The sequence below is a fragment of the Perissodus microlepis genome, chromosome 8, assembly GCF_051167445.1.
Source record: "Perissodus microlepis isolate ML-2025 ecotype Zambia chromosome 8, ASM5116744v1, whole genome shotgun sequence".
Lineage (NCBI taxonomy): Eukaryota > Metazoa > Chordata > Actinopteri > Cichliformes > Cichlidae > Perissodus > Perissodus microlepis.
In genome coordinates, this window is record NC_140468.1 from 16,080,682 (window position 1) to 16,091,310 (window position 10,629).

General features: G+C 44.7%; 2 protein-coding genes across 2 annotated transcripts; one reads left to right on the forward strand and one right to left on the reverse strand.

Annotated features, from left to right (window-relative positions):
• The first annotated feature begins 805 nt into the window (after positions 1-805).
• LOC146381672 (tectonic-3-like) lies at positions 806-5,762 on the forward strand. The gene is made up of 14 exons (XM_084937767.1): positions 806-1,326; positions 1,496-1,610; positions 1,688-1,785; positions 1,862-1,974; positions 2,052-2,163; positions 3,389-3,501; positions 3,597-3,635; positions 3,816-3,890; positions 3,984-4,103; positions 4,178-4,276; positions 4,361-4,464; positions 4,601-4,748; positions 5,178-5,312; positions 5,415-5,762. Exons 1-14 carry the CDS (start codon positions 1,011-1,013, stop codon positions 5,658-5,660), a joined length of 1,833 nt encoding a protein of 610 aa, XP_084793893.1. The 5' UTR covers positions 806-1,010; the 3' UTR covers positions 5,661-5,762.
• A 27-nt stretch (positions 5,763-5,789) lies between these two features.
• mto1 (mitochondrial tRNA translation optimization 1) lies at positions 5,790-10,284 on the reverse strand. Its single transcript, XM_084937766.1, has 13 exons — positions 10,127-10,284; positions 8,936-9,138; positions 8,653-8,852; positions 8,432-8,549; positions 8,026-8,324; positions 7,824-7,936; positions 7,346-7,536; positions 7,063-7,193; positions 6,750-6,954; positions 6,485-6,656; positions 6,287-6,396; positions 6,049-6,206; positions 5,790-5,957 (listed from the first exon to the last, which is right to left on the reverse strand). The coding sequence occupies exons 2-13, from the start codon at positions 9,123-9,125 to the stop codon at positions 5,790-5,792; spliced, it is 2,055 nt and encodes a 684-aa protein (XP_084793892.1). The 5' UTR covers positions 9,126-9,138; positions 10,127-10,284.
• Between the last annotated feature and the right edge of the window lie 345 nt (positions 10,285-10,629).

A 10,629-nucleotide genomic window follows, 5' to 3' on the forward strand; every position in this document is an offset into this window, starting at 1 on the left:
CACTCATACATTTACCATCCACTCTGACATACTGACAGTCACATAGTTTTGTTTCTTTATTTAGCTGAAATACAATCTGAAGACTATGTGTGGTCTCACCTCATATTTTTTGCAGGTTTAAAACTAAAATCATCTCCAGCTGCAATAATAAAGTGGTATCAAAATTAATCCCCAAAAATTGATTCTGTTCATCTGGATATAGCGTTTTCAGCAGGAGAAACATTTAGTCACTCAAGAAGGCTAGCATTCTTAGACAGAGATTTCCATCAGTAATGGGGGACATTTAAAAGTTAATATGTACCGTAAACCTACGCATACGGATCAGTTTTTAAGCGGCCAGGGAAGCAGAAGACCATCACATCAAGAAGGCCCTGAGTAAATGTGGTTATCTTAGTTTCAATATTAGTTTTAGTTTCTTTAATGGGAGGTATTTGAGAGAGAGGTGAGATTGAAGAACTCCAAACCAGCTAATATAATATAAAAACTTTGCTCAGATAAACATACACCCCAATGTCTCTTCATGCTGCATGTGTCAGTCATTACACTATTATGCGTGTATTCTGTGTTGGTTACATTATTAAAAACAGTTATTAACAAATATTCTAAGTCTAGTTTTAAATAATATCTCAATCAAAAATTATTCTTTTTTCAGATTTAGTTATAGTTTTTAGTTTGATTTTAGTTAACTATGTTAACCTTGCTTGTTTACTGATTGTGGTGAATTCATTAACCTGAAATGACCGCGTCTTCTCTTTTACGTGCTTTACGGTAATTCTCTCTTAGAAACGGAAGTCTCAATGAGAACTTCCTTAGTTACAAGACGCTTGCACTCCGATTGTGTGTTGATTTTTAGCTTGTAGCCTTCTTGCTACGTTTTCCAACGTGTTTAAGTCATAAAGACAAAATTTATTTTACCTTTAATTTAATTTTACTGTGACGCGAGACAGCGGAGAAACTCTTCGGGTAAAGTGTCCATATTCCTGCTCGTTTTTCATGGCTCTTTAGAGGAAATGACTTCCATCCAGTGGTGTTTTTTACCCCTTATATTGACGGTCATATGTGGACGTCTGGCACACGGAGCTACAGACCCAGTGGGGAGTTCCTCCATCAGTGCCACCCCCGCTAATGGGGAACCGATCAGCTCTGCCACCCCTGCACCGAGCGGTACGGAGGCCGTGAACTCCACTGGTGTCAACACCACGGAGGTCCGTACGCTTGCCACCGTGAACTCCACGGTGAACACGTCGCTGTCCGCGACCGAAGCGCCCACTGCGGCCGCCGAGAGTCCAACTGCAACCACCGTCCAGCGTGCGGTGTCTCCACTGGGTAAATTACACCTCCACCTACATCGTTTGTTGGGGCGGTTAAGTCTTTTTGTTGCTTCGATCAGGCTTCCCGCTAATTACTCAAGCTAGACTTTGTGGATCTGACGGTGATACCACACCTAGCATAAGTACTCCCAAGCATGTCCAACCCTTTTCCTGATGTTTTCCAGCGTGTCTCTGTGATTTAACCCCTGGTTTCTGTGACATCGGCTGCTGCTGTGACACAGCTGACTGTGGGGTCCCTAGCTTGAGCGCTGTCTTCACTGGATGTCCGCAGAGAGCCATGTGAGTGTTGGTCGTTAGCTCTATAACACGTGTAGTACACAGCTTCAGCATTTAAAATACTATTTTTAACTTTACAGATCAGGTGTTTGCATTGAGAAATGGCTGATGTTCAGAGCCAATGTGGATTCGTCTCTTATCACAGTGACCGACTCTCTGTTTTGTGTCCAGCCTTCAGGTAAATGGCATAACTTTTTAAAAAAATTACAGGTAAGGTCAACATATATCATTATCGTTTTCCAACCTCCAAACAGATAACACGTCCCAGTCTTTCCCAGCCCAACCTCAGCATCCAGTTTTAGGGGACTCGTACCACTTCTCTCCACAGAAAAGTCCAACTGTAGGCCCCAGCAGAGGTTTTTACATGGTAAGTGCTCACACACTTAAATAATTAAAACAAAAAAACTTAAGATATTTGAAATCATCACAACTTTATTTCTGTAGGTTGATGATGTCATCCAGACATATTTCCCCAACTCCTCCGTGCGGGGTCTCCTCCGTCAGCCATCTCCAGGACCGGCAGCGTCAGCTTTTTGCATCGACCGCAACCCTGCAAGTAAGATCACATAAAAACTTAAATGTTGAACTGTTGAGTGGCAAAGTGCTGTTACACCATTTTAAGTGCAGCCCTGCCACTTAGAGTTGCTTCTTCATATTTACTTTGGACAGTTTTGGGAGAATTAGTTTAGGATATTTTCTACAGATGTCTTAGACGCAGCAGCCCGACTCAGACGTGTGGGTTTGTGCCATATACATGACACCCTTTTATACTGGGGAATGCAGGAGACATTTTTACCCATCATAGTGCTTTGAAAAAGTCATGAGCTGCCCCTCATTTCAATATATTTTGCGAGGAAAATGGGGGGAAAAGGTGAAGGGATTTATTGAACCATGTGAAAACCATATATAACAGAGTTTGTACAATATTGACCACTTTTATTCTTCAGCACAGTCCGAACTTTCTTAGGCAAACTTCTTTAAGTAGTATTCAGGAATAGCTCTCCATGCTTCCTGAAGGACATCCAACAGTCCCTGAGTAGAGAAGCCTTTCCAGAAAAGTTAACACTCTGTAAAATATGAATGAAAACAGAGTGCAACAGTCCAGCTAAAGGAAAGTTAGAGAAAAGACTAAAAAAAGTTGTGTAATGCTTCAGTTTCTCACTGCTAATGAGATTAATTGGCAACAGTTCAGTTACAGTTAACATCCCAGAGAAGCTCTAATATGTCCTTCGTCTGCCCTGGGGTTTCTTCTCGGTAGCACGTACCCAGAATACCTGACCAGGGAGGAGGCCAGCAAGTATCCTATAACTGACTCATCTCTTAGCCCCTCCTGATCAAGGACCAATCTCCTCATTGTGTCCCAGGCTGAGCCCAAACACTGTTCAGAGGAAACGCCGCAATATCATTCTTTCTGCTTGTTGCCATAGGTGACGGTAGGAATGTAGACTGATTTCACACTCAGCTCTCTTGCCACGACAACAGTCCGTACAGAGACACCACACCAATTTGTGTGCATGTGGGGGTGCTCAGAGGAAAACTTGCACATGTTTTAAGGCTCCATCACTACTAAACAGGTGTTTACAGGTGTTAGAGTGATGTGTGCTGCCATCCAGTTGATGACTGTGTCAGGAAAAGGCTTGCACACAACCACATTCTGCTCATATTGTACTGTAAACAATGTCTTATTTATCAAAAGTTGGTACACACATGCAGAATTATTACAACAACACACTGTTTCCTATGCCACGTTTTATCCACCTTAATTCCTCCCCTTCTTGTAGAGTTCTTGAGGTCTGTGTCTCTGTCTTGTGCACGGATGGTGACTCCTCAGTCATGCATCACAGATCCAAGCCTCAGCGCCAACTCCTACTTCTCCGACCTGCACCTCGTCAAGGTCAGCGAGTCCATTTGCACTAAATCCTTTTAAGTGCATGATTAGCTGTGAGACTCTCACCGCAGATGGACTAATATCGTGTTTTTCTGTGACAGATCCCAAAAGCTGAGATGGCACCAGTGTCAGATTTTCTGGTAAGTCGTACATTACTGTTGTAAATGCGCTTTGACACTCCACTTAAAATCTCTAATACTTTGTCTATAGTACATGTACTACACTGGAATGGCAAAAATAGGACTTAATAGTTGTTGCCGGGCTAATATTTCACAGTTATTGATTATTCTTACAGGCTAATGTTTTCCTGACTGTTTTAGATCCCAGTGACCAACCTGTCAGTTTGGCCTTCACCAACGCTGCGGAACAGCTCCTGTATTAATGCAGTGCAGAAGGTGAACGAGTGCACAACTGTGTGGTGAACCACGAGTGCTCAAGTGTGTGACGAAACATTGACGTTTACTCTGCTGTTTCTGCCTTTCCTGCAGGTGAAGTTTGTCATATTTTACACCGGCAGAGGGGAACTCACAAACGCAACGGTTGATGTAACCCTAGCCGACGTGAATCAGAGTCAGCTGTTGCTCCAGACGCACTCCGTAGAGTTCCAGGTAGAGCCAAAAGAATTTAAAAAACTAATTTTAAACAGTTTAATGTGCCAAGTAATGTCGTTTTTCTCTTTTAGCTGACCAAACCGATTCCCACTCCCGCAATACTGAACCCTGCAGTCGGACTTAAAGTTGGATCTCCTCTCATCGGTCACTTTTTAAAGGAAGCGATGCCTGTATCCTAACTACAATTTTAAGATTGTATCTTTTAATTTATCTGCCAAGCTTCGAGGAAGTTTGGCTCCTTAACAGTGAGCCAGCTGACCTCACTGGGGGTGTCACAAAGTGGGACCTGTTCCCCTGATACAACCACGCGAGCGCCCATCCTCTTCACGCACAACATCATCACTGGCTGCACATTCAGGTGAGTCTGCATTATTTCTTTTTGCGTCTGTTGTCTGTGGTTCTAGTTAGCTTACATTAGGACAAGTGGAGATGTCGCTAAAATAATGAGCAATATCCTCTGCTTTTTTAAATTTTATTCATTTCCGTGCTACAAGCTCTCCAGCCAACGACTGCTCAGAGCTGCGCTCGCAGATTTATGGGATTTTGCAGGGACTCACTACTCCCGATGAGATCGCCATGAGCTCGGGCTCCCAGCCAGACTGGGCGACAGTCATCACACAGGAGTGTCCCTTCAGCCTGCAGGTATAACCGAAATCTGACCCCCACACACCGTTACAGCTGTTCTGGTGTCTGCAGCAGCACCTAGTGTCGGTGCTTTGTATCTCCCCCCAGCCAGTCGCAGCAATTCAATTCAGTTTTATTTATATAGCACCAAATCACAACAACAGCTGCCTCAGGGTGCTTTATACTGTAACCCAACAATCAAACCCCCTATGAGCAAGTGCTTCCTGTTAAAAGGGAGTTTTTCCTTCCCACTGTCGCCAAAGTGCTAGCTCATACAAGATCATCTGATTGTTGGGGGTTTCTCTGTATTATTGTGCGGTCTTTACCTTACAATATAAAGTGCCCTGGGGCAGCTGTTGTTGTGATTTGGTGCTATATAAATAAAACTGACCTGAGTATCTGTACACAGACACGTTTCACAGAGACATTTATGTTGTTCCTTCTCAGGAAACGTGTGAATCAGGCTGTGTCCTCCCTCACTCTCTCTCCATCGAAGTACTGTGGGCTCGCCTGGGTCCCCTCGACCTTCCCCAAAACTACATCCTAGGGGCCAGATACCTTTTCCAGTGTCAAAATTTCAAGGTGTGCTCTCTACATCTCACTTTTTTCTCTTTTTTTCTGACAGATTTACCTTTAACATTCCTCTCCTCCTGTCTTTGTTTTTTGTTTTCTTTTTCCCCTCAGTGTCCTCTGTCATCCTCTCTCGCTCTGACCACCAGAGTTACGTTCGCTGACAGCACAGTCTACCCAGAACCCCCCAGGGGTTTGCCTCAGCCTTTCTGGAAGTTTCCTTTTGGCTTCTTCACGAGAGGCTCCGCTGAGCTGGACGGCCACATTATTATGAACAGCAGCAGCACAGAGAAGGTCACATGGAGTTTAATGCTGCTCACAGTCATGTCACTAACAGGATTAGAATTCCTCTGCAGGTAACTTGACGGGTAACTGGAGCAGCACTGGAACTCGAGGAAAAGTTTTCTAAAATACCTAATTTATTGTTTCAATTATTTCTCAGAAATAAATACATTTTCACAAGACAGTTTGAATCATTTTTAGACTGTATCACTGAGGTAAAGAGGCACTGTTTGCACACAGCTCCTCATCTCTCTGCGCCTCCTGGTGTCGCTGGTTTCTGTGCGTTTCCTTCTTTTTCTCTGTGACGCGCACATAGTTGAGGAGATTGACGACTGCAGCGGGAGTTATACCTTCCAAGCGAGTAGCAGCGCCCAGCTGGAGGACAGAGCAGAAGAGTCAGGGCATATTTTTTCTCTTTTATTAAAATAAATATTTCACACTATTATTTTGAAAGGAGTGGGCTCACTGTGCTCGGTCGAACTCTGTCCAGGATCTCTCGAACTTCGCCGGAAAGCGACACCGGCAGAGAGAAATAGTCAATGTCCTGCGGCAGGGACATGTTCTCCTCCCTCTGAATTCTCTCGATCTCTTTCTTGTTTAAGTCGCAGTGAGGCTTGTACACAGCTGCGTGACAGACAAGAGAAACGTTTTAGCAAGAGTTTTATTGTAGATTAACATTTCAGGCGGGGTTATTTTTTTCTTACCTTCTATCTTAAGTCTCTGTGCGAATTCCATATAAGACGAAAGGCTCTCGGGGAAGGCAGATGCCAACATTTCAAAGGTCACGTCGTTGTACTGAAGAAGATCTAAGCCACTGAAAAACAAACATTAACCGGAAAATTTTTTAAACTGTTGTGACATGAAAAATTAAATTATTAGCTTGGCAGATATCTATCGCTCACGTCAGTAAGGTGCTCTTGGTCTCACTGATGGGAACACTGGGAAGCTGCTTCTTCCAGCTCGACGTAGACAGAAAGAGAGCCTGAAGGGCTGTCAGTGCATCCTGGAGGCTGTTCCTCACTCTTAAAGACTCCTGGTAGCGCACGGAAGACACACATCCCACCTCCTCAAAGCCTGATGGGAAACAAAAGGTAATGAGAGGAGGAAAAGAAGGGGAAAAACAAAACAAACGCAAGCACAATGACACGTTGGAGATGCTACACCTACCCTTCGGGGTCAGGCGGAGGTCGGCGTTGTCCGGCCTTAGAGAAGTTCGAAACTCGGCCCGGCTGGTGAACATGCGGTAAGGCTCTGTCACGCCTCGACTCACCAGGTCGTCCATGAGAACTCCAATATAGCTCTCTGTTCGAGACAGCGTCACTGTGGGCATGGAGAGCGCCGAGCGGGCAGCGTTTGCTCCCGCCCACAAACCCTGCTCAGATAGAAGAAGAAAAATCAGTTGCTCCTAAGCTGCTTCCAGCTGTGTGTGTGTGTGTGTGTGTGTGTGTGTGTGTGTGTCTTTAAGGAAAGAAGCAGCTACCTGTGCGGCAGCCTCCTCGTACCCCGTGGTTCCATTGATCTGACCGGCCAGAAACAGACCTTGAGTGCTCTTCACCTGCAGCGCCGGGCTCAGCTGAGTGGGACACACAAAGTCATACTGCACGCCATAACCTGGAAATCCCAGAAAACAAACATTAGACTTTCAGTTCTGGAAACCAGCTTACTTCTGTCAATCCATTTTTTTTAGAATTAGGGAAGAATTGAGGGAACTGTCACTGCTCTCACTTGTTACTAGGCAGATCAAACAAGATCTAAGGGCCTACCTGGCGTGTGGATCTCAGCTCTGCGCATGGGAGGGATTTCTCTGATGAGGCGTAGCTGTATGTCAGGGGGCATTGTCATGGACAGACCCTGTGGATACAGGAGGTCAGAGGTCATGCCCTCGGGCTCCAGCCACACCTGGTGGCTTCGGCCTGGAAAGCGCAGCACTCTCGACTCGATGGAGGGGCAGTACCTGTTAGAGACGAAGACTGCACGTCATTCCAATTCAGCTCAATTGTTTCAGTTTTGCATAAAAATTTTATGATACACAGTTATACTGATGTTTTTGTTTTTGTGGCATTTTCTTCGCAAAAACTTTCATGTTAAAACTAATCTACATGCTTTATTTTGCATTAATGAGCAGAAAATGATGGAATAACTGAAGTGATTCCTTCTGAGTTTCAAACCATTGAGTCCAAAGTGTGTGTGTGTGTGTGTGTGTGTGTGTGTGTGTGTGTGTGTGTGTGTGTGTGTGTGTACCTGGGACCTTTGGTGTCTTGCTGTATGTGACAGTTTAGTTGAAGGCTCTCCCTCACCACTCTCTCCACACCCGGTGTAGTAAAGGTGAGGTAGCAAGGCAGCTGCTCTTCTGGCTACAGAGGGTTACGTTTCAAAATAAAGCAGGAGGAACAATAAACTAGACAGTGAGTTAAAAAATAAAAGTCCATTCATTCAGCTGTACCTTGCAGTGGGTGTGGGTATTGAGGAAGCTGAAAGGAGTCGGGTGACTGTCGGGGAGGTGAAGCTTAGCCAAAGACAGGTCTACTGAGTCCTTCACAATCCTGGGAGGGGTACCAGTCCTCAGTCTGCCTGTCCTTAGCCCCAGCCTCTCCCTCAGCGTATGGGACAGCCCAGCGCTTGATGGAGCGTCTCCAATCCGACCCCCGGGGGAGGTAGTTTGACCCACAAAGAGGGAGCCAGACAGGAACGTACCAGTGGTAAGAACCACTGATCTGGCTGAGATGGCGTGGCTGCCATTAGCTGGTTGTTCAGGAAGTGCAAAAAACATGAGAACGTAAATTCAGTGTATAATATGTACCGTTTACCATTTAGGTCCTTGTCCTTAAAAGAGGTAATCTGCTGTGTACCCAAACGTATCCCAGTGACTCTGTGGTGCCCGGGCTCCTCCGGGTTTGGTTCTGTTACCAACAGCTCCTCCACTGAGCCCTCCACCACGGTCAGCCTGGGAGTGGACAGCAGCTCGGACTGAAGAAAAAAATATGTAGAAGACAAACATTTTAATTCACTCGCAGACAAATATTTTACTTTAATGGACGAGTAATTCAAGTTTTTGGGTTTTTTTCTTAACCTGAATGAAGTCTCGGTAGCGCTGGCGGTCCAGCTGGGCTCTCGGACCCCACACGGCAGGCCCTTTTCTACGATTCAGGATGGAGAAATGAATGCCAGCCCAGTCCCCTGCCCGACCACACAGCCCATCCAGAGCATCAACCTCCTTCACGAGCTGGCCCTTCCCTACTCCTCCCAGGGAGGGGTTACAGGACAGAGCACCTGTGGGAATATTATCAGAGAAGTCTAGTTTTCCCTGTTGGAGGAAAAAGAGCTTCTTTGTTTAGGTGTCCCTTTATCCTCACCGATGGTGTGAATTTTCTGCGTGATGAGGAGTGTTTCAGCCCCAACTCTGGCTGCTGCCGCCGCTGCCTCGGTCCCTGCGTGACCCCCGCCCACCACGATGACATCATACTGATGTCCGGCGAGGTGGCCGACATGTCTGGAAACCGGTGAGAGGAGACTGTGCAGGAAGGGAAGCTTCTTTCTCAACATGTGAGACGCACACCTGTCAGAGTAAAAGTTAAATGATGGTGTATCCCTGTTAGATAGTCCATTACTTTCGTGACCCATCAGCTTTATTTCAACTCTCAACTTGGAAAAATAACTTTGTTGTTTACAGTGGGTAAAATAAGCAATGAACATGTCACCAACTTTCTAAGTAAATATATTTCTAAAGGTGCTTTTGACATAAAAAATTCTCACCAGATTTCAGTAACAACCCATCCAATCCACACATCCAAAGAAATCAAAACATAGATGCCATGATGACAACGGCTGAAATCTGTCAGTAACTGGAAAATAATCCTGGCATTTATTGCAGATTAATATCAGCTGGTTCATTCCAAACTGAAGGTGTGTTATTACCAAAATGGCACACAAGAGACATCTAATAATAGGTAAAAACAACGAGCTCGCTCAAGACCTTTAAAACAGTTGATACAAAGGGTCCCAAACTACCAAGAGAATATCTTCGACATCATTACAGCTGAACTCTTGGCACAGGGCAGGATGGATCCATGCTTCCATGTTTATGAACCTACCATCTGAATATCGCATCATCAGGCCAGCCAACATTTATCCAATCTTCTAATTTTGGTGAACTTGACCTCAGTTTCCTGTTCCTGACTAAAGTAACACCAGGTGTTACTTTAGTCAGGAACAGGAAACTGAGGTCAAGTTCACTGAGAGATGCTCTTCTGTGTACCTTGACTGCAACGAGTAGTTGTTTGAGTTACTGTTGCCTTCCTGCCAGCTGGAAACAGTACGCCTTTCTCTGACCTCTGGCATCAACAAAGCATTTTGGCCCGAATTCTAATTTAATTTTAAAAAATTGTTATATTGAACATGTACAGCTTTGAATCAAACCGTATCCTCGCTCTCTGTTGGTAAGAGCACAACGTACAAATACGTAAACAGTTTAGATACGGCTTCGTTTACTCAGCGCACGTGTGGATCCACAACAAACTCTCCCCTCAGGTTTGAAATGTACTTACGGTTTATTTGGGAGAAGGCGTATTGTTGTTTTTATTTCAGACTCTCTGTAGCAGAAACTGAGACTAACAGAAAGGCAAAGATCATTTAGGAAAATTACCAAACTCCTGCTACATAAGTCTCCCTATGGAGGCCGCCATGATGTCTGTAGCTCACCACCGTAATAACTGGTTTACAGACGCACTGAAAAAAACGATGCTCGGCTTGTTTCAGCCTTTCGCCTGTGCTGTTAGTGTCCTCGTTTGGTTAATGTTACAATCATGAATCAAATATAATAAATTAATAAATAAATACATGCGATCAATACAGATATGAAAAAAATAATGGGAGATAATTAAATTAACAGAAACCAAGGTGGTGATTTGTAAACAAAACATTAACTGTATGGTGACTGCCACGTTTACAGCAGGGACCACCCATCCTTGATTATATCAGCGATACAGTGGTATCGATTAAGTCCTGATTTAATCAATGCACACATTCTCCACGTAAGCGCGCTCACGTC

Coding starts and splice junctions, on each gene's coding strand:
- LOC146381672 (XM_084937767.1), top strand. CDS start 1,011: ATGACTTCCATCCAGTGGTGTTTTTTACCCCTTATATTGACGGTCATA. Junction 1,327..1,495: donor GCGTGCGGTGTCTCCACTGG/GTAAATTACACC, acceptor GATGTTTTCCAG/CGTGTCTCTGTGATTTAACC. Junction 5,313..5,414: donor TCCAGTGTCAAAATTTCAAG/GTGTGCTCTCTA, acceptor TTTTCCCCTCAG/TGTCCTCTGTCATCCTCTCT.
- mto1 (XM_084937766.1), bottom strand. CDS start 9,125: ATGTTGAGAAAGAAGCTTCCCTTCCTGCACAGTCTCCTCTCACCGGTT. Junction 8,550..8,652: donor GCTACCGAGACTTCATTCAG/GTTAAGAAAAAA, acceptor TTTTTTCTTCAG/TCCGAGCTGCTGTCCACTCC. Junction 7,937..8,025: donor ATACCCACACCCACTGCAAG/GTACAGCTGAAT, acceptor AACCCTCTGTAG/CCAGAAGAGCAGCTGCCTTG.